At 39.5% G+C, this 24,526-nt stretch overlaps 1 protein-coding gene across 2 annotated transcripts in view; it reads right to left on the minus strand.

The window, feature by feature from the left end:
- The window catches only part of LOC102785370 (A-type potassium channel modulatory protein KCNIP2), a 110,939-nt gene that overhangs the window by 41,389 nt on the left and 45,024 nt on the right, over window positions 1-24,526 (minus strand). Inside the window, exon 1 of one of the 2 annotated variants that reach the window (XM_006807953.3) lies at window positions 10,530-10,738. The exons of the other annotated variant lie outside the window; for it this stretch is intronic. Within the exon in view, the coding sequence (XP_006808016.1) occupies window positions 10,530-10,617 (88 nt within the window). The 5' untranslated portion in view covers window positions 10,618-10,738. Of the gene's footprint in view, window positions 1-10,529; window positions 10,739-24,526 lie in introns of those variants that run through there. 2 annotated transcript variants of the gene reach the window in all.

The raw sequence follows: 24,526 nt of genomic DNA on the forward strand, positions 1-24,526 counted from the left end.
TCACTTTCCAAGCTCACTGATGTGTGCACAAAGCTGTTATGGTGCCACCTCTTTGGTGGATGAGGTAAAGTTGTCATGTTTACTTATCTTTAAATTACGTGTTTGGAGAGAATTTACATGATTTACAAAATCCAACTGATAATTAAAAAAAAAAAGAAAAGCAAAAAGGCCAATTAATGTACCTGTGCTCAGATTCCCTTTGATTTATCTTGCTATATGTTACAATGAACATATTTTTGGGTTGCTTCAAGGTGAATATTGGTTCTCTTAGATTTTGTATCACAACAGTTTTGTGATATGTATTCATACTTTTTTTCCAGGCATTTTATAATATTATTACTATTCAACAGGTTAATAGCAAACTTAAAAAACGTTCCTGGTTTTACTTAAATTTTACTTCAACAACAGGTTTCGCTTTTAATAAAAATAACACAAAATTCTGCCCTTATTGATACTTTAATTATACTTTGCTCATGTGCATATTGAAGAAAGAATAACACAAATGTTCAGGTGGATACTTCTGTACATACTACTATAATAATCTATTGGTTACTTGAGGTGCTCTTCTTTGTATGTTTAGCAAGCCTGCAGTGAAAGCATTCAATTTAACCTCAAGAAATAACGCTGTCCTAAAGGTAAAGAATCCAGCGTACATGTGCATGCAGCAGTGGGAGTGAAGCTGAGAGATCCCCGAGGCATTTAATAGCTATAGTTAGCTTAGATTTATCCACTGCTCTGATAGCTATAGTTAGCAGTAAATTTATCCACCTGCCAAGGGAAGTTGTCAACGAGGGGTGGGAAATACACTTTCATTGAGTTAGTTAGCCTTTAATGACTGAGGGACTGGCTGCAAAGAGCTGATTAGAAAATTAATTATTTATCAAAATACTCCTAAAAATTTCTCCTGAAAACTGAAAAAGTGAGAACAAGTCATTAAGGTGTAAATTAAATGATCTGAATTCCAAATCAGGCCTTCATGTATCAAGTCGTTATGTGTGAAGCCACGTCTGTAGCTTTTTGCTTCATTTATTTACACTGTGTCTATTCATCAATCCCATGGGAGGAAGCAGAGTAACATGAAAAGTGTCCCTGCTTAATATTGGAACAGATAACTACTACTAAGCATCATTTAGACTTCATTCTTTTCTTTTTTCCTTGGAGAATAACGAACATTACTAAATAATGTAATGAATTATTAATTTCCAATGTGAATATTTCCATTCACTTTAACACTGCGAGTTTTGAACTACTCCACCCTCTGCTGACCTCCCTTCTGTCCTGGCCAGCATGGCTGTTGACAAAAACAGCTGTTTTCTATTAAAAATAGGACAAATGGCCATACTGTGACCATACGTTCAGTCTAATTCTCTGTTACCTGCTGAAACCTTTGTTACACTAAGCTCTGTGTGCATTTCAGTGTATCATAGTGTCACAGTTAAATTTAAGCGCTTTTTTTTAAAAATTATTAATGTTCTCCTAAAGATGGTATTTTCTGTTATTGCTGAGATTTAAGTGCAGTAAAGGGTGTCATGGGATTTCCCTGGGGGGTTACACTGAGGCTCAACAACACAATCTGTCACTCTATCACAAATACAAGCCAGTGTACCTTTAAATGCTCATAAATCCAACGATCTAATCTCGATAAACAGCACTGACTTTCTATATGAGTGTCAAAATCATTTGACATCATGAGTTTCACTAAACTTCCAAAATGCTCATAGTTTTTTGGTATAGATGTAAAACAACGCTCCTCATATTAATGTCTGAAAATAAGACACAACTTCCCAGAAACTACTCTGCTCTGCATTAAAGTTCACTACAAACTACACAGTCATGTATAATTGTTGTCATCATTGGACAGCCTACACCACGGGAAGACAGAAACCAGAGGAAACACAAGAGTTAGAGATAAGGGACACACTGAAGGACAAAAACACAATTTATACAAGATGTTTGGGTTGCCCAGAGATAATACAGACACAATTTTGTGCTGAGCAGGATTGAAAAAATACATTGAGGGAAGTAAATAAATACAAATGATTGATTCCTGTTTTACCTTGATTATAAGAGAGCATCTCTCCGTCCCATCCAAATATGCCATATGTGACAAAATGTACTTTTGGTTCACAGAAGCATCTTAGCCATATTTGTGTAATGCAGAAACACATTTTGTTATGCATCACTGAGCACAGTAGGGCCCCTGTGAGCTTGATATACATTCATAATGGATAATTTATTACAGTAATGTATGCCTCAGCCTATTAGCAACAAAATCTGTACATTCAAGTATCAAATACCACAGAACATAACTAAATGCAGCAACAATGTAAGTGTTTATTACATTAAATAGCCATTAACGAGCCTAAAATAGCCTCAATGTCCATTAGCCATAAAGGCAAAAACTACTTTCTAATCTTGCTGCTCATACATGCCACCTCTGCCTCTCTCCACAGGAACTGGAACTGCTGCTGACTCCCACTTATCACTGGCTGTCTCTTTCTTTAACTACTTCTGCCAGTTTTTGAGCACTTTGTCATGTCACCACCTGAAGTGATTAGTTGCAGGCCTACATCCAGGCTGTGATAGAAATTGGCACTGGTGATCTGGACTGTTCGCAGACTTGCCATACTACCATCCTGTGCCATACTACTGATGAAGGTTTGGGGGTCATGGGCAGTGTATCAAAGGCTGCCCTGCTAGGAAAGCTGATCAATGCGTTGCTCGACACATAACTCCCTCCTTTGATGTCCACTGACCTCCTAAGCCATCTATTTCCTTCTTGCAGCCACATACATCCATCTTTTGTTGTTCTTTTTCTTTAACAAGCAGTGCAAAACCGAACGCATAAACTCTAGATGAAGAATGAATTGTGAACATCTGAGAAGATGATTTAAAATACATTGTTGGTTCTGTTATTAAATAAACTCTAGTCCAAGTTTTTTTTTATAAAAGAGGATTAAAAATAAAAAAGCCTTTTCCTACAGTTCCTCCTCTTTTTGCCTCCACACTGTATTGAATTTTCCTTTTCTCCTTTCTCCAACAGTTACTTCTAGTTAACCCCCCCCCTCACTCTCATCACCCCTCACTCAGACTGCTACTAATAGCGGTTTATTTTTAGCACATGTGAGGTGTGTGTGTGTGTATACACATGATGGATGAAGGTGATGTTTCACACCTTCCTCATGAGGGGGAAAAAGTGGTGGATGGGATAAGTGGAGGAGAGGTTGAGGGCGAGGCAAAAAGCGAGCTCGTGAGAGGACACATGCAGAGACAGCTCTTACTACACAAAAAGTGAAGGATTGAGAGAGACACGGCTAACACCTAAAATCCCCACTGGTGCGGCACACTGATCTACAAGAAGCTGAAGATCAACAGGCCACGCTGCACCAGATAATAGTCTTCCTCACAGAGATGAGGGATGACAGGGGCAGCCTTATAGACCGTACCGTCCAATTAAGAAACAGTGCATTAGCTTAGGGCAAAAACTGAAATTTAATCACATGTCAGTTCCTGCTTCTCGTCTTTACAGTCAAATCACAAGAGAAAGTTGGAGAGCTGATCAGAGGTGAGAAAACTCATAACCTACTCTGAATTATGCTGGGAGTGGATATCGAGGAGAGAAATGCAGATGGTACATCACCTGACAGGCAGAGCAAGTGAGAGCACTGACTTAATCAACGTTTGACGGAGCGAAATGTGAACAGCATGGAGCAGATTAGGGCTAAAACAGAGGGACGGGTGCCAGTAAAAACAAAGGATAAGGAAGCAAGCAACAGATACACAGAGGGATTATTCGGCATGCACAGAGAGCACAAATAACTACAAACCAACTGTCGCTTTTCCTTTAATAACTTGATCTGGAATGCCACTGCATGTGCATATAATTGGCAGCACGTGTAAAACAGAAATGTAATTTTTAAATATAGCTACTCAAAAGGGAACTTTTTTTTCTGCACATGTTTTGACCTTGAACTTCCACAAGGAGTTTATTTTTAGGCCACCGTTTAATCTCCTTCCTGAATCTGCAAGTCAGGAGGTGTCAACAGCAGACAGAAACAGAAGCGAATAATCAGCACAAGCAAGTGAGAATTTTCACGTCTGGCGACAAAACGAGCCTGATCTTAAAACGGGTGCGATTGCTGAGATGTGATAGAATATGTTCTTTCTTTTTTTTAAATTTTCTATTTACCCCTTATGATTTTTGTCACTGTCTATCTTTTTTTCATCTCACTTTCTTACAAACCTTTTTTTTCCAGTCAAATGACAAAAACACTTCTCACACCATGCACAGCAGTGAGTAAAATAGTAATACCCTAAATGAAGTGGGACAAAATCTTGTCAGGGTCTGGATACATCTCTTTGTTTCTGCCCCACAAGTTATGTCTTCTGAGATCTGATGCTTAAGCACTACTTCCTGCCGCGTTTTCGTATTTCCTATTATATGAGGCACGACCATGCTCTGCCTGGCAGAGGGTCTTCTTCACCCCACAGTTAAGCACACAAACAGGGGACTTTAGCTTGGAGTAAGATATACTTGTAGTAATGAGCAATTCCCTTCCCACTGTGAGTGCCATTACCACACACTGTAATATGACTTAATGCTCTACATACACATAAATATAGCAACGCTAAACTCCCTATAAGCACGTGTCATAATTTGCCATCATAGGGACCCCATGGTGTTATTTATTATGTCTAAAAGTGACACACTGTGTCAATTTTTTATCAAAAGTTGGGGAAAGTGATGGACACGAGTGTAGCGACATTTTTCAAAGACAAGAGGGATGGTGTTAAACGTATAAGGTACAAATTCAAACCAAAAACTCACATACTTCTCATCTAATCAACATGCTGAGCAGTTATGACTCTTAAGCATTTAAGTGTTGACTACTGGCTATAGTGGCTGCAAACAAGTCAGCCCGTGCAACTGCAAGCACATGGCCTGCTACCAGAATAACAGTATTAAAGTTTTTATAATAAAATAAAGAGTGCATTGAAATTCAGCACCATTGCATGCACACAAATACACATGAAGCAATGCCAAAGCTCACACCGAGCATATTTTATTCATAAGTGAAAGGTTGATAACAAAATCTCTTTGGTCATGGCCACAAGTGGGTTGCAAAGAGAATCAGCTTCAAGGTATGAGAGCTGAAAAACAGAGTGTAAAGAAACGTGTGTGTGTGTGTTTCTCTAGGCATGCATATTTATGCACGTTCTCTTGGCGTAGAACTATGCATGCCCCTGCAAGACAAAAAAGGCGGAAGTGGCACGTAGAGGAAGAAAATCAGACGTTATTAATTAGACAGTACAAAGTTGTAATGGCTTTTCAAGGAAGATTAACACCAAGTTTCATTTGGAAAAATGTCAGAGCCCCTAACAAATGACTCATACTCTGGAAAAGGAAATGAATGTGACTAGTTCTTGGTCACATTCATTGCACAGGATGCACAGGAAGTCCTTGTGAAAGTCTCCTGTAGTAAGAAAGGTGCAGTGGTGGAGAATGCAGTGTATGACATTAATAAGTTACAGGAAACTGGTGTTTGCACGCGTATGATCTTGATCACCTTAAGAGAATTAATTTGCAGCAAGGTGAGGTATGTGTTGCTCCTCAGCGCACCAAACACATTAATCTTCAGACATGAAATATTGATTTAAGGCTGTTTATTACAACCTCAGGCAATTTACAAGTCAAAACATTGTGTTTGTGTACAGTTACTGTGGAGTAAAGCTGTTAGTGGGCAAGAAGTCATTTTTTAATTTGATGGGAACAAATTTGTTGTTTAGCTGAAACAGAAAAACAATGCCTTCAGCTACAATTGAATGTATTCCTGTAAACAAGCTGAAAATACACTGATAACTAAGACAAAGTAGGTTGTTTAACAGTGTGATCAGTGAGCTATTGATCAGGCAATAGATCTGGACACAAGGCAATAGATCTAAAGAGTTTTTTTCTTATTTTAGAGAGCAGACAGCTATTGGTACAAATGACAAAATAATTGAAGGCTTAAGGATTTTCTTCTTCACTCTAAATGGCCATCACACAGGGATTCTGTCACACAGTACACCACTGTACACAGTATTTTCTTGTCATCTCTAGCTACTCACTACTTCTTCACAAACCAACACATTTGCCTTATCTTTGTATTCTACATCGTATATTAATTTTACTAAACTGTACACCAAGCTGTAGTGAATGCAGCTCTCTAGTCTTTGCAGGTATTATGTGAAACAGTTGCACAGATCTAGAGAGTATTCGGTGGCCTGCTGGTAACCTCTGCACCCAAGCCTCCTTGTGATTGTTTTAGTTGTAAGCAGATTGCCGTGATCTCCTATAGGTTGCATGGAAGACACGGACTTATCTGGAAACACTAGCGATTTCCTCTTCAAGTTGTAGTGAAACATAAAAAAGTGTAATGCCAAACTTTTGTAGGCCAATGGTCTCCCTTTCTGAGTTGCATCATACCATCCAGAGAGTAAATTTAATTAAATGATCTTACATAAAAGTTAGATTTGCAGACAAGTCTTCCATGTAAATTAATGACAACTGCAGCAACCTGCTAATGACCAAATCAATTTGCCTGTAGGTGTTTTGGTACCTACATGCATACCTCAACTTCTTGCTAGCAACTGCCAAAAATCTCCAGCAACCTGCCAGCTGGTTGCAGAATATGCAATTTTCCCTAGCAACTGGTGGTTAAGAGGGGGTTAGTGACTGGTCTCTAATCTTGAGCGAACTGCCAGGAACCTCCAGAACTGTGCATTCCTGTCATGTAATAAACACAATGACATTGTGTGGGTACTCCTTAACTTGAGACCTCCGGGGCTATCCTATGGGACAATAAAAGGTTGGAAAGCTGTACTTTGGATAATGTGGGTTGTATGGTGACACCTCTGTGGATTTGGCTTGTTGGAAAACATAATGTAAAATCTCAGTCACATAGTGATCCAGTTGAATTTGAAGGCCATCTCAGGCCATCTTCTTGTCTATAAGAATCTTTAGGTTGATGATAAACAGGATTCTGATTCCATGATCGATGTCACTTATTGATTTGTTTCCTTTTTGACTCTCTTATGAATTCTCATTGGGTTCTCATTGGCTCTGCTTTTGGAGTCACCCCCATGTCTAAGCAGCATATCAAAGACATTACAATTATGCAAATTAACTGCATGCTGTGCGGTCAAATGTTTGTGCATGTTGGAGGTATTTCCCCACTTTACAAGAAAAAAATCATGTGAATGGGATTCCTTAATGTATGCATTTTTATTAGGTGGTGCAAACAGGTTGGATAGTATTTAAAACATGTTAATTGCACTAAACAGACCTTGTCCCACTATTAGATAAAGGAACACAAACAAAGCTCTAGGGAAGAAGAGGAGAAAAGGACACACAGAAACACACGGACGCATACACACACACTAGAATGGCCTTGTTTACCTTGGAGAAGCTAATGAAACAAGATAATTAGTGGGCAACGTGGACTTAAAATGGAGGGTGATTAAAAATGACTGTCATCACTAATGCATACACCAGCAAGGGCTAACAACACACAATCAGCATCCTGACCCTTGTGTAGGCCTGTGGTTGAAGAGGCGCAGGACTGTGATTAATTGACAGAACTAATTATAGACACATGAGTCTTTTCAGAAACATGCTGTGTGCTGCCAGTGAGGGTATGAGCACATAAAAAAATTAGAGTTTTTCCAAACATGGTCCAGCAAACTTATTCACTGAGGTGGAATAAAAACACCTATTAACCAGTGTCTTTCTTAATGTCATCAGTCCTTTTCTGCATAAGTTAAATCGCTGCTAGGTTCATACACAGTTTGATGGCAGTGCAAAATCTGTCTCTCCATGCCTGACTTAAATGGCGTGTCCCTCAGCACCTTGGCACAGCCAAAAATGCTACAATGCCCAAATACCAAACTATGAATGGCCTTGATGAAATCCCAATGTAGCACAGCCATTATACAGTTCAGCCCTTTCTGGCTCCCACTGCAATGAAGCAGACATCTCTCTTTTTCTCTCTCTCTCTCTCCCATTGGAACAGACACGCAGGAGCCGGTAGTCATGGTAACTCCATTCTGAGTAAACTTAAGGATGTGTATGCACACACACGCACACACACACACACACACACACACACACACACACACACCGATTTTAATAAATACTTCATAGATGGGAGCGAATGTGCTTTGACACTGCAGTAGCTAGTTAGCTGGTTAAATAGTTAGTAGCTTCTTTTGCCAGCAGACTGTCAAACTGCATCATTTCCTAAAGTTGCTCTGTTTCTGCTTGTGCCTGTTTCGGGGTGCATGCACCAAACACATGTCTATGTCCGGACAAGGTATGAATATCAATGAGTACAATTATTCCAACCTTTTCATAACAAGGATGTATATGGAAAAAGGTAAGCACTTAAACGAGATTTGTTTCATTCCTTCAAACATTGTCACACCACTCTGCAAAGCCCTAGTGTGTCTATGAGGGTAGTGTATGAGCCTAATTATCTTTTTACACATGGGAAGGGAATGTGGGTATGGGCTTGGAATGGTTACCACTTTTGCTGCTTGAGCCCATGATGGCTTTGTTTTTCTGACCATTGCCCCTAAATTGTATTTTGGTCCATGTAGTAATTTCCTTTTTTATAAACTCTGGTGGTAGTCTCCTTTAACGTTGTGTCTTATGAGTTTAATTTTAGCAACAAAAAGTGAATGTTTGTGCATGACTGCTGGAACAATACAAAGTTTTATGTAGTGCCTGTGCTGTAGTGCTTTGTTGCTAATTACTTTAATTACTTTAGCAGTGACTTTTTTTTTCTTGTCGTCAACACATCCCAAGAAAACATCAAAATCACCAGCGTGTTAGTCCATCTGTCAATGCTTTTCTATTTCCCAGCAATATCTGTGCCATTCATCCCCAAGCTTGTTTGTGCAAACTCAAAGGCGCAAACAGTATAATTAATGGCCACTACAGAAACTTTTACTATAATATTTCAGCCTCCATCAGAGGACGTCAAGCAGACAACCATTTAACAACCAGGTAACATTGCAGATACTGGCACAAGCTTTATTTTCAAGCTTTTTTTTTCTGATGATGTAATCTTTTGCATAGACATTTATACAGCAATTATTAAACCTCAGAGTGTTTATTGGGAAGCATCCCTCAAAATCTTTATCAGCACAAATATTTGGTATAGTGTCATTTCCAGCAGAGTGTTTTTGTTGTGATGAACACACACTCACACATGGGTTACAACATGTGCATTTATATGTCTGCGCTTTCTCCACGCATGATAAGCGGCTGCATTCAGATCACGAACATGAAGCTCTGCAGTTGTCAAAGTCTGAAGAGATAACGAGGAGAAAAACCAGAGGTGGAGATGAGCAACCCTGATGTCAAATTAGCATTCACACACTGCTCTATTGACAAGGTCATCTAAACACAGCTTTACCTCCACCTTCAGGATCATCTGCTGGGATTCAATAGAACCACCCTACTCTGTTGTGTTTTCCCCAAGGCAATGTGAGCTGCTGCTCAATATCACTCGCGAGAAAAAAAGGAAAATGTGTGTAAAGCTTAGCGGCAGGCTGTCAATAGGCAACATTATAAAGGATGATTTCTGGAAAGGACACTCTTTAGCCAGCACTAAGCCCAGGAGGACAAAGAGTATGTGGATGCTAAAGAAATAGGACCTTCTCAGTATGACGAAAAGAACTTGACTGCGCTTACATAATTTTATTCTAATCTCGCTCCTCAAATTAGCATTGTAAAGTTCTGTGTAACTGTGCAGAGGAAGCTAGAGAGGGAAGGAGGATGGGGATGGCTTAGCTCAGAGGTGGATGAAGGGCTGGGTAAAAGGCAGTGTGTGTCTTTCTTCCACTGAGAGTTTCTCAATAGAGGTGGAATGCCACATGCTTCCAGAGAGCAATCTGTTTGACTGCTAGAGAGTGAACAGGAGGAGACAGAAGGACAGAACTGTGAAGGCAGGACGGAGGGAAGCAGGGATTGAAAAAGCAGATCGAAAGAAGGGAAGAGTGAGTTCATTCAAAGCCAGCAGCTTTCTAATTCTCGCTGTGAATTCATTATTGATTCTATTATTATGTGTTTGAATTGAACAAGCTTAAACAATGTATGCTCACAGGACCATATATACAGTACACATCATTGCAGAGGAACCATCGTAAGGGTCTAAGCTCTGCATGATCTTGCTGTCTAGAGAGGAAAAAAACACTTAGATGTATTATATACACATTCAAACCCTGCAGGTTCACTGACATGCTTTTAAATAGTCATGTTTAGGATTTATGCCACTGAGGAGTGCATTTACTCTTTTGTAAAAAAAAAAGATCTGAGCCACACACAGAGACTAGTGACCTATTTGCAAAGATCTCAAAACACACATCAGCACCTCTGCTATAAACACAGCAAACTTTAACTTTAGACCATCTCCACCTGGCTGCTGCGCTCAGCAGACCCAGCAGCAAACCTCCGGGTGTGGAAGTGGAAGTTTTTGGATGCCTACCTTGGGTGAGCGTTCCCATGAGGAAGCGATAGAAATAGCGAGCCACCTTGGTGAGCTGCCTCTTGCACCTTTTCCTGCACTGGCTCATCTTGGTGCAGCTGAGGAGGTGGAGGTGATGATAGTGATGGTAGTATTAGTCGACTTGTCTGCCAGGGGAAACGAGCTCTCAAGGTAGGACGGGAGGCACAGAGCACTGTGAGTGAGTGTGTGTTTAGGTGTGTGTGTTCGTGGAAGTCTGACTGCCGCTGCTTCTCTTCTCCTCCTCCTCCTAACTCACCGCTTCTCTTTCCTCTCTCTATGTTGTCTTCTCCCCTTTCTCTTCCTCTCCGTTCTTCTCTCCACCTGTAGGGCGCTGTCAATCAGCCGGCAGCACTCTGTCTCCTCCCCCTCACGTTCTGAGAAGCCCTTTTCTGGCCTCTCATTGGTTGGGAACAGAGTGTGGCGGAAAATTACGGACCAGCGCACATGTGAGAGTGTGTGTGTGTTTTTCTCTGTGTGTGTGAGAGAGGAGTATACTATAAGGAGGCCGGCTTGATTGGAAGGTGGTGGTGCTTTTTTTCTAGCTGCTTTCGCCACACATCTTATTGATGCTATTTATTCCCATGCATCTCCAGTCATGAAACGTGAGAAGACAGCCTGGGAGAGCGTGTGTACATCTGTGTATGTTTGAGCCGCTATGAGGTTGAGTAAAGCGACACAGAAAACTAAGCAAACTCATTAATTAGCATCGCACGTCACACTCCCCTATCTGCTTGCCTGCTCATTAATGATATTCGTAACAGTGAGAGGTAAGTGAAGAGGGTAGGAGCAAAAGGGAAAAAGTGAAGTTACATGAAGATACAGGTAGGGAGGTGGAGAGGGGGCAAATAGGGGAATGCATTAATAATATCTTCACTCCCTTCTCAGCATGGTGCAATTTTTAAAAGAGTGGAAAAGCTTGACGAAGTAGAAAGAGGCTTTTTGGGCAAACACCAGCCCTCACCAACAGTCGATGAAAGGATTATTATCTGCCGGCAGAGAAGGAGGAGAAGTGGGGAAGAGAGAGGAGGAGCTTTTAAATCCTGCGGGATTGAGAAAAGAAATGTATTTATGTAAAGCCTTTCTGTCTTCATCCTTATCATTCTGGCTTCCCTCTTGCAGAGTCGCTCAACAGGGAAACACACTCAACTCGTTTTCCCCGGTGTCACATATTTATTGTTTTGCCCTCTACAACTCCCACATTAGCCTGCTAAACTGCTGCCAATCCACCTTTATCCCCTCATTTTCCCTGATGCTGAATTAAGAGTGATTACAGTTACCTCAGCAACCCCAGACTCCTTGGATGTCTGTCTGTTCTTCAGGTCAGAAGAAGAAAAATAGAGAAGAAAATCAATCAAATGTCAGGCAGATGCTTCCTCTAAATGCCTGTGTCTTTTTCTGTCGGCTCTGTGATCTTGTCCTCATTTAAAAGTCAACGAGAGAGGTCAAAGTATAGAGTACAGGTGAGCATTTGACAGTGAGAGTCTAGAGCAGCTCTGGCAAATAGTGACATAACCACGTAGCGCAGAAGGACCTGTTTCCCAGATTCTGAGCAAATGGATTTAAAAACATGTGGGAGAGCAGATGGAAAAGACTTTAAAAAGGTTTTTTGGACTCAGTATTAAATGGTCATATAAGGATTCTTACTACTTATTGGTTTTGACTCCTGGCTTCTCAGTTCAGTGATCTCTAATGGTTCAAGTAAGGATTATCTCTCCTATTTCTGAGTGTGTGCGAGCCTTCATAAATAACTGCAGACAGTGTGTGCCGACTGAGATACACCATAAGAAGTTTGTGTGTGTCCTTAAACTTTCCAGTCTTGGTTCAACAGTGCTGTTTTCAGTCACAGGTGGCACAAACAGCTACTGAAAAATTTAATAATCTCCAAGCTCTGGATTAAGTCTCAGTAACTGCCACCTCAGGTTTGCTTGCACTGACTGTTTATTTTGGTTTCTTTCTAAAAAAAAAGAAAAGAAGTTTGAATAAATCCCTCATCACCAGAGCAAAACGGTCCACAATGAAAACTAACAACAATCGAGAAACTACAAGTAATTCTGTGTTGTATGAACAGTGCTGGGTATAACATGTGCTGAAGTAACACATTACTATGCACAATTCAATCAGTTTGCAGTTATAGTTATGTTTTTACTTGAAACTTCTAAGTTTCTTCAGTTATCTGCATGATGAGCAGGCTGAAAGAAAAAAAAAGTGCATTGCTTCCTTCACACTTATATTACAATCAGCAATAAGTTTCAATGCAGGGAGGAGAAAAATAGAGCAGTCTGTAGTAGGGATGAGTTCCGGTGCCATTCTGACATAAACGGTAGTAACCAGACCAAAACGTAGCGCATATTTCGGTGCTTTATTTCGGTGCTTTCTTTTTTTTCTTGAGATGTCATACACTTTGGCCAATCATTTTACCTTTCCAAGGATAGTAGGCGGGCCCAGGTACGTACGTTCTTTTAGAGCAGAGCTACAGATTAAAAACGCCCAAGGCGAAGCGGTCAAAAGTCTGGCTGTACTTCACAGCAAAAGATGCAAACTCAGCAGCCTGCAACAAGTGCTTTAAGGTGATAATGTGCAAAGCAGGTAACACCTCGAATCTGATGAAACACCTGGCGACGCATAGCATTTTTTTAAAAGCCAAGAAATGCACCGTATTTGATAGCTTGCTGCAAGACCGAGCACATCTACTGCGGGTGTGGTGCCTGTTATCGGATCCCAAGAACCCAAAGAGTAGAGTCCTGGCCCCTAGCCCTGCCAGTGTAGCAGAAATGATGATGGATGATGGCAGCAGCAGCCGTTCTTCTCTGGGTGAGTGGCTTAATGTTGTTTGTGTGTAATTTACGTTGAGTAGGCTAACCACGTTATGACATTAATGCATGTAAAGTGAACTAGCAAACACCGTTGTAGTTACATGCGGCTGTCTTGTTGTTTGATAGAGGGATACCATATATGCCCTATAGCTGCAGAAAAGGCTAACATTGTTATCTTTTTACAAAAAAAAAAAACAGCTAAACATGAGAGGTTTTAGGACAAAGTTTGTGTTTTCCATTGTTTAAGCACCTTTTCCAACCAAAGGAGGAATGTTGTATCAACAGAAAAGGCTAACTTGGTTATCATTTTGCAGACAAAAGAGACTGCTAAAAATAAAAACATAAGAGCTTTTTGGACAAAGTTTGTGTTCTCCATTCTTTAAGCACTGGTTCAAGCACCGTTTAAGCACCGGCACCGTTTCAAAAGTACCGGTTGGGCACCGTTATCAGATAAAACCTAAACGATACCCATCCCTAGTCTGTAGTGTTTGAGGAGTGTAGATGTGGACATTACTTTCATTTTTGTTATTAGAAAGAACAAGCAGTGCGATGGTAAAGTGCAAACTGTGTCCAAGAAAAAAACAACTAAATTAAGGTCTTTACTCATAAACACGTAAAATCCATCCATGTAAATATTTCATCTGTTAAAAACATTTTTCAGACTCGTAATGCAGCCATTCACAGTAACCATGTAATTTTGCAGGGCAAATTTGCAGCTTTTTTATTTTTCGAACCAAGCTCGCTTTTTTTCCCTTTAGACTTTTTCAGATCTGAAAAAACAGATCTGACCGATTAGGTAACAAGTGTGCTGTAACTCAAAATGTGTGCTGAATATAGTAAAATACTACAGTTTTACCTCAAACACACAGCTAGGTCAACTGGCTTCCTCTAAAATTGTTTTTCTGCCTCCTCAGATTTGGTCCCAACTTTACCAAAAACAGCTAAAACTGCCCAACTGACATCCTAAAATATACCCCTGGATCAAACAATGAAGTTCTCCCAGCTGCTTCTTTATGTAAAGATTGGATGAACTCAAAATATCAGTTAATTCATTTTCTTGTTTAGAAACATTAGGACCAGCTCATCATTGCTTGATATCGACTTCATTTTTTCCATAATTTTAAAGACAGATTTTCTGTGAAAAGGCAATGCATTCTGTGAGTATATAGATTTACACAAGTTTGGATCTAAACAAATTCAGAATTTCACATGTTTTCTTAAAACATCTTCAGTTTGTAATGACCTTACAAACTGAAGATAGGTTGGATAGGTTTTCATGTGTGTACTGAAATACTCAAAAGGAAGATCGCATTTGTGCCCTTCACTAGCAAATTCACTAATGTGGATTTGTCTTGCCATGTTGGACTGTAGCTTCAGGTTTATATTGTTAACTGGTAATTATGTGACAATGCACTTCAGCTCATGTACGGAGTAATGCAAAAGCAATGCAGCAAGTAATGTTACCTTCACTGGAGCATAATTAAGTAATGGCACTTACTGTGTTACTCTTAACCCTTTAAGACCTACCATAGAACCAAGTCCGCCAGAGCTTATATTATATTTTTACATGCTGTAGAGCTATTTTTGGGAGCATTTCAAGTTGCTATACATCAATACAACCATTACAGCCTAGATTTTAATAATATGTATGAATTAAGTGCACAGTGATTACATAAATTGCAAAAAAGTGCAATAAACTACAAAAAAATTGAAAATCGTTTTTGTTTTTTTAACATATATTTCTAGTTAGAGAAATTTAAGAGGCTTATCCCTCAAAACTGTAAATACAAAAAAGTTGCACAAAATAGTTTCCCACCACAGGAAATTTATTTTGAGTGCCTTCATAGTTTTATTTTTGAAATACACCAATTTTTATACACTTCAGGAAAAACGAAAATAAATATTATAATGCAAATTTGCAAAAAAGCAGCATATGCATCAAAATAAACTATTTCCAGCAGTGCAATATGAGTCCTCAGCATCCCAGAAACGACACAGAAAGTCATAAAGTCAAACATAACTTTTAAAAACACCAGTATAAGCTCATTGAGGCCCGGACGGTAAAAAACTACATTTCCGCGAAAATGACGTCACTTCCGGTTTCAGGCAGGTCATGGCGGACATGCGATAGTTCGCGCTGATGTCTATTCCAACGTAGGAAGTGTTACGAACAGCTGATCGGATCGGCAAAGCGTGTTTCTGGAATATTATGTTTTTGTTGCTGCAAGTGCTTTTTATGCAGTTTTTGCAAAGCTATATGTGGAAGGAAACTGTGACCGAGGACAAGGTGATGGCATAAGATGTAAGTACAACTCCTCAGGTTTCATATGCAAAAAAAATTATTGCGCTAGCTCACGTGGTTGCAGAGCTACCAGGACTTAAAAATAGTTACGCAAAACAGAGCGTGCCCGCTCCGACCGGTTTTAAAGGGTTAATAAAAGTAACAAATAATGTGTAAAACATTACTTTTTGAATATCAAACCCATCACTGGATATGAAACATTAAGACTGTGTGACGTTATGAGTGATTTTGACTATGAGCAAAATTTTGTTTTGTTATGTATGTTGAAGCCCTGGAACTCAGGCAGTTTTCATTATATGAAGGTCAAATTTTGCATAGCTTCACTGAATAGGCTAAAGTTGTTGTCTGAGTAGATCAGCTGATTCTGAGGGGGTCAGGTGAGCAACACTCACTGATTTCCCATGAAATAAGATAATTTTCAGATAGTTATTGTATCTGAGCTAAATGATGGTCAGCAGGATTATACCCAATAAGATGATGATGATCCTTTTTTGGCTTTAATAGAAACAGGCAGGCATGTGATGATCAAGAATCACAATGTGAACAAAAACCCGGGCTTTCACGCACACTGCTCCTCTCTCTAATCCTATAAATAATAGAGCCGGCTAGATTCTAGGAAGAGAGAAAGCAGCCTCTCATACACGTAGTTTAGCCTAAAAGTTAAAGAAGAACTGAAGCGACAGATTGAGTGATCAGTGTAGCATGAAGAATTAAACATTAATTGCTCGATGTAACACACCATCTCCTGCCGCACATACACATACATAGACACATACACATTCAGGGTTGCATGATCTGATAATGACAGGTTAAAGTTTAATAAAGCCAGCTTTTCTGTCAATGGGATGAAGAAAGGAAGAAAAAGAGACTAATTATGATTTATATGTCTGGAATTTTAAAGTAAGGCAAAGAGTACAATAACTTCAGGCAGTTCTAAAGAAGAGCATAAATAATGTGAAAGATACTAAAAGTAAAAGAAAACTAATTAAAAATGTAAAAGGGCTCTAAAAGCAGAATAAAACATGCGTGCCTTAAAGTACCCTGTGTATTTTCTTGTAAACAAACACACAAAAATAAATGTACTTCATTCACTGTTAGTTTCTGCAATAGATAATGCATATCCTTATAATCCTGTAGGTTAACATTCATGTTTACTTGTAAGCAGTGTTGGGAAGGTTACTTTTAAAATGTATTCCATTACAGATTACAGAATACATGCCCTAAATGTATTCTGTAACGTATTCCGTTACGTTACTCAATGAGAGTAACGTATTCTGAATACTTTGGATTACTTAATATATTATCATGCTGTTTACAACTACATGAATGTACTATTGCTGTGATTTATTACTGTTACTGAAGGTCCGCGGCTCTGAACCGTAGTAAAGGACCTCTGGCTAATATGTCGGGTTCGTGTCGGGCTCGTAGCTGAAAACTAGCTTTACTTTGTTGTCTGGGTCAACTTTGCTAGCAAGAGACAGAGAGAGGCGTTGAAAGGCTGCTCCAAAGGAACTTATTGTTTTCGGAGGAAAACACGAACACGGTGTACAGTCGAGTCTTAATAGCTTACTTACAACTGGGCTCGTCAGGCACTCTTCTTGGCTGCAGTGGTTATTATTATATTTACATGCTTCCAGCTCCCGTTTTTGCTCGATGACAGCTCATACTTTTCGACTCTCCTTTTTCTCCCATCTCACGCTCACAGACACATAACGAGTATGGCAGTCCATTCTCCCTGCAGCACGGACTACACTGCCTATGATGCTACATTCTTTAGAGCTGTAGCATTCTGCCTATTAAGTTAGCACAACAACAACAACATCAAAAAGGCCTCTCTTACCCAGGAAACACGCAGAGCGAGAGCGTCACCCTGTAACCATGGCAACCGCAACGCTGCCGCCTGGAACAACAGAACAGCTGTCAAACAAAACCCAAACAGTCCTGACCCGCCACAATATGAAACAGGAAAGTACCGCCGTGTAATCCATTTATTTCAAAGTAACTGTATTCTAAATACCACCTTTTTAAATGGTAACTGTAACGGAATACAGTTACTCATATTTTGTATTTTAAATAGGTAACGGCGGTACATGTAATCCGTTACTCCCCAACACTGCTTGTAAGCAAGCAAGCCTTTTTTCTGCCTCTGCTGAGTTTCTTGGCTTGTTATCACCACCTGTTGACACTGGGCAGGCAATCATAGAAAAACTTCTCCATCACTGTAGTAGAGGTCAAATACTCCAGATGGTTACCTTTTATAGGTACCATCAGTCAGACACAAGGACAGCATTTATGTTTGTAATCTGATTTAATCGCTGACCCAGTCAAAGTGAGAATTTGTCAACCTTCCGAGCCTTATGTCCTTCATTTTGCTGCAAAAAGTCTTAAATGCTTTTAAATTGTGTTGTGCTGCAAAATAAACCTATTGTCCTTATATGAGGACATACTTTTACAAGGAAAAATAGCTTTGTTTTCCAAGGTGATTACATCCAACTAATCTCAAGTACGCATCCAAATCAAGAGCTCAGGTCTCAGGCGGATAATGAATTGATCTTTTGTTGAGTCAGTCACAAATCCTATTTCCTTTTCCTAGTCTTTTAGTTACTGGAATGTAGAAAATTGTGGTTACCATTCACACTCAATCCCGAACATGAATTTGTCTGAAATTGTGAAGCAGAGCTGCATGACAAATCAGGAGTTGATAGCAGCAGTGACATTTTGGAGAGCATTAATGGGCTGTTTACCAATATACAGGAGTCATCGATATTGTTGCCTTTAAATCAATCAAACAAAGTTTACCATAGAAAGTTTTGTACTTATTAGTTTCACTGTGGAGGAGAAGTAACATGTTAGATTTCTTTTTTTTTTACACTAAATTTACAGCTCAACTTCTGAAAACATTGTGTGAAAGGATCGTGTACATTATCTAACTTTGTCTCAGATTTTCACCTTGGGTGTGACAAAAGCTTCACTTGGTCCTACACCAAAAGCTTTTATCTCCAGCATTGACAGCAGGGGTGAGGTACAGCCCGTCAGACTCTCTGCTTGCACCTGACAGCTTTATTGAAAATGTATAGAGGCTTCTCTGCAACACTGAGGCCCAATCAGCTGAGCAGCAGTAAAATTTCACAATATCTACTGTATATAAGCCTGTTATCCAACAAGAAGATAAAAAAAATTCTATTGGGGATATGAAGAAGGCGATAAAAAGAAGTAGGAGGAAGGGTGAGGCTGCCTAAGTATAAGAGTTCTACATCCATTGTTCATTCAAATCCCGTGACATGTGTCCAGCGTTTGTGCCAAGACTCAGCCGCCTGTTCTCAGCGCATGTACATGTGCCTTTTTGCATCTATTTTTTTTCAAGTGTTTACTTCCAGGACTCTGACTCACCACCAGCACCAAGATGTCCAGGGTGTGAAAGCAGTACAGCCAAACACCGGCAACAGTCCATTAGCAACTATTACCATAGAAAATCAACACAAACAAAGAACAACACTTCACACTGCTGGCCCAATTATCAGCTTCAGACAAATTCCAGTAACTCTTAATTATATTCTTGCAAGGACAAAAAAGCAGTTACTGTCTCAACGTTTACGTCAGTAAAATAACCATAAAATATAAAAATCGGCGAAAGAACATTGTGGCAGACAGATAGAGGGGTCAGAGGCATAAGAAGAAAGATGAGTTCAGAAGCATGCAGAGTTACTGCACTTAACCTATTGATGGAGCTACAGATCTAGGCTAGATGTTCATTTGAATGAACTGTCAGTAGGAGAATTAACATAGCTGTGTAACTGATCTCATCCTTTCTGTTTATACACTCAAAACTTAAAAACTATTGTATTTAGCTTCATAGTGAATAATATAAAAAACACTAAGAAAAATACTATGCAGACTTTATGTGTGTGTGTGTATGTATCACAAGTGACAACATAATGATTTTCCACAGATTTGGAATTGGTGCCGCAGTCTGTGCAGGCTTCCACATGAGCGCAAAGGCACACAGGAATGTTGGAGGGCAGATGTGACACTGACACTCAAGTATCTGGCAAAGACACACACACGCACGCACGTACACATTCTCACATGCATTTGTTTTTAACACTATTTATGTGGCAGGCAAAGGCACCAGCTGGTGAAATCCACTCAACACTCTATTCACTGAGGACATGTGACGGTGAAGGGAAGGAGAGGAGAAAGAGAGAGGGAGTGGGAAGAGAGGGAGAAGTAAGAAAGAGGCACAGGTGGAAACACTTATCTTCAGGGGTGTGTGGTTAAGGCTTAAATACAAACAAAAAAGCAGGGAAGTTTTCACACACACACACACACACACACACACACACACACACACCCAGTCCTTCAGGTTTGTAGAACCCCATCTTCCCAGAATCCTGTGTGTCCAGCCTCCAGGCTCGAGTCTTACACTGTATTAAAGATGTAAATGGATTTATTAACAAGCATATCAAAATGCATCCTTCATATCAAATCCTCCTCAGATTACTGAATACACAGCAGCTTATTCTGCTTGGTAATCAAAGCAGATTATGATGGATACTGTTGCATGCAAATAGCTAGAAACTAATATTAAGGTTAAACAGTACATAATGCAGAATAACAGAACAGTTAAAGTGAGCTACAAAATCATCATCCATGGAGATGAATGTTATTTCCTTATAGAGTAGTGACTGCATCCTACAGCCTGTTTATTTATACCCTCCCCTTTAATATGCTGTGAGGACTCTCAAGGGTTGCAAGGATGACTTAATGCAGAATGACAATCCGCAGTGAAGTAAAAGTTGGTGAGAGTCATTTGGGAAAGGGTCAATATGCACACATATAGAAGCTTTAATCTATAATTGAAAGTTTACCTCAGATAAGCCAAAGCAAAGGAAAGCAGGAACCATAGCAACTCGAGCAAACCTTCAAATATCACACACTCTTGATTTAAGTAGGACTAGCCTGCAAATATTTTTATATGGTTTTATTATTATCCCTCTGTGGCATGAATTTTAGTGTAAAAAATATTTCACCCTATTTTTTGAGAGCTTGTGTGTCCCTGTTGATGTAACAGTCAACAAATTTGTACCCCTCACCTCTCCTTACCAGAAACTGGTTTATTGCCTCAGGGCAACAATGCACCAAAGGGTACCAAAATCTCACAGTTTTCCATATAATCTCATTTAACAAACATGTAATTTTATATTTTAATATACTTGTGTTTCTTTGCCCTTCATAAAGTCCTCACCCAACTCCAGATGAACTGTGCACACATCATCATGTACATACACACATTATTGCTCACGTATGTCTGACCCTCGACTGATCCCTGATCTCCTAACTGTTCTTCAAAGCTGATTCTGGGGTCTGCTCTTACTCACTGTCACTCTCATCACCTTCACTGTCCTCACCCTAACTGTCCAATTACATCGTTTTCTCAAAGCATGATTTGAGTACTTACATATCAAACTACTACATCCTCTACTGCTTTGAGTGTTCTCAAAACATTAACACAGATGTTCTCCTGAGGACCCCAATCCAAGCTCAACTCACCTTATTCAAATGATCTCCTGGGTATTAAATGATGCAACTGCCTAATTACACGATGGTCATTTGGAATAAGTGTGTTGTAGCAGGGGAACACCTAAAACCTAACACGAGTGGTCCCAAGGACCAAAGTTTAGAAGCCCTCCTTCAGCATTATTATCTGAAGAAAACTGGTCTAACTGCATGATGTTGCCCTGAGGAAACAAAAAAATTGTTGTATTAGTAATAAATGAAATCAAAATCTGAGTTTAATCAACCAAATGTGTTCCTTCATATATTCATGAACATATTTTTATATATTTATTTTAAGTTATTTCAATTTAAACATATATTAAAATGATGTTAGTCTAAGCAATAACTGGTACTGGGTCCCATGTGGATTTGGTTCCTGAAAGGATTGCTTCACTCACAGGTCAAAGGTCAAGTGTTCTTCTACTACTCATTTTACTGAACAGTGATGCGTCTTGCATCATTAAATAATAAATAATACTATCCCGTATATGATTTTAGATTTTAGTGCGCACACTGTGTTATTCACACAATCATAATCAACAGATTTGCTTTGTTCTTGCTAGTAAGATGTACTAACTTACATACTAACAGCTGTTCTCAGTGATGCTGGCATATAAGTACAGTTCCTACATACATGAAACTCACTGATCTATGATTATAAGAAGCTATCATCCAAAAATATTTACTAAAATAGAGCCCATCTGGAGATGGGAACACACCAGATTGTTGTTTCAGGCCAATGATTACTGAGTACTTATTACTACTTTATACAATATTTTGTCCTCTCAAGTCAGCATGTGTCCATCTTTAAACTCAACTTGTGATTTTGTCTTGAACAGCTGTTATACTGTCATGCTGACAAAACCTGCCAAAGAACAACTGACATACACTCACAGGGTAAAAACAATTTGTTTCCCTGTGTCAGCTGGTTACTATCATACGATCATACAGCGGGTGAAGATGGATAAAAATCGGTCAAGTGCCAAAAATGTATGGGTGTTGGGTGCTGCACATATACACAAACATGCTTACAAGCTTTAAATATGTCACAAATAAATTAAACAAATAAATGAGACAAAAAAAATTTATGTGTCTGTCATGTTTGCAGCAACACAATGCTGCAAACATCTCTTGCGCTAGTGCTGAGGTTTCTTTAACAAATGCTTCAATAGTGCAGAATTTGGCTGTCCTGTTACAGAGCAAACACCAGAACATAATCATTGTGGTGTTGCTGACATCTGCAGGCAGAAAACTGCACAGCAACAGCACAGAGCACCCATCAGCCCTCAGGGCAAACAGATGGACTGAGAAGGCAGGCACATGGGAGAAGAAACTTAAAAACTTCACAAACCCAATACACACACAACTAAGTTTAATGAAGACCAGAGAGGAAGAGAGGCTATTATTGAAAGGGAAACACTTTAAGTAACTAATGATGCATGGCTCTTCCAGCTGGAAGAGAAATACCACGGTAGAGCACTTTAATTTGATCACTAATGAATATTCATTAAAAGCTGTTTTAAAGATAAGAAATATCGATAGTGAAATAATTATTCCTGTGCGCATGAGCAAATATTTGCTCGTGTGTCTGTAGGCATGTCAAGGCTAAGTTGCCCCGACATAATTTAAATTGCTTCGATATCCCAGATCTGAGCCCCTTTTTTTAATTATGTGAGAGGCACTTTCATTGAATTAAACCACATAAGGAAAGGCACTACATCAGCTTTGGAGCAAAAACTGTCATAAAGATAACAACAAAACAAAATAAAAACTATTAAAGTATACTGAAATAATATTCTGATCGATGTACCACTGCACAAACATTTTTTTAGCTATGATATTTTGACAATTATATATACACAATCATTAAAAAATTAAATTTAGCACTAGACTAAACACATTATTTCATTAAGATGCTTGTACTTAACAGTGTTGACCAGTAGAGGGCAGACAGAGCTCAGTAAACTCACAGACATGGACGAGCATATCAAAGCTACTGCATGTCAAACACATTATATCATATATAATTATATCAAATAAAAATAATCATTACATTCCTTCTGTATTTCAGTTTTGGGGATGATAACAGACAAAAATGCAAACATTCAACGCTTCTCTTATCTAATCTCCACAAATGTGCACATATAACTAAAGACATCTTATAGCTTAGTCAGTTAATCATCTCGCCTTGTGAAAATACAGAAGCGGTTTAACTGAACCAAAGTCAGAGGTTAACTGCAGCTGAGATGTTTATCTACATCAACCTACAGCAGAGCACCAGATTCTGATTTAGGAATTAGACTTGCTATGCTCCCTGCTCTGGACATCAGCTTAATCTGTAAATCTGCACAAGTTCAGTGATGGTAAAAGAGGTTGAAAGGTCATGAGAGGACATGCTGATGTGTCATATGAAAAAGAATAACATCATACGGGAATCAAAACACCGCTACATTTGTCAAAAGCTAATCTTGGTTTTCGCTGTGGTTCAGATGAAACAGAAACAAAACAATAAATAATAGATAGAAGACACAACTCCCTTCCACTCTACCCTTCTCTATGATTACATAAACATACTCTCTTCCACTGGTCCAAGTGTTTATACCCTTTGGGAGCTCACATATTCCCTTAGATAAAGTCAGGAATGATGCTACTACTATAAGATGGAGAGGGTACTGACCCATGGGAGACAAGAGTGACAAATAAAGCAATGTAATAAAGCAAAAAATGGATTGCTGGGCCACAAAGGCCATAAATAAACCTAAGAGAAGATCCTGTACCGTTTGCATTTGTTTTATTGCAAGACACCAACCAGTCAGTCATCAGTCAGTCAAGCCTAACATTGCAAGAGGGGAGCCACATGCTGCTACCTGCACCTGCGTGAAGGTATTAAACATCACTGAGTGACAAAAGGTCTCTGATAAACTCTTGCGATTACTCCACCTTTGCCACATCTTGCTTCCCTCTTATTTTACATGTTACACCGTGTATTTCTTCTGAAGCCGACTCTATCTTGCTCTCTCTGTCACACCCAGCCTGTTGGCTGCTTCACTGCTGTTCTTCCCCCCTGTCTCTCCATGCCTGTGTGAAGGCAGGCAGCAGGTGTTTTGTGACTCGAAGATCAGAGAGCCTCAGAGAGATGGAGCCCCTGTGAGCCAGGCTGTGTAGGAGGAGGAGAGAAAGTCTACACTTTCATTTTCAGTCTGCCTTCTCACTGCTACAGGAGAGAGCTCTTATCCCTCCCCCAGACCAACATCACCGCCAGTACAATACAACTGTATGTGTCTTATCGATATTATGTGCTCCTA

The sequence above is a fragment of the Neolamprologus brichardi genome, chromosome 13, assembly GCF_056152115.1.
Source record: "Neolamprologus brichardi isolate AB-2024 chromosome 13, ASM5615211v1, whole genome shotgun sequence".
NCBI classification, from domain to species: domain Eukaryota; kingdom Metazoa; phylum Chordata; class Actinopteri; order Cichliformes; family Cichlidae; genus Neolamprologus; species Neolamprologus brichardi.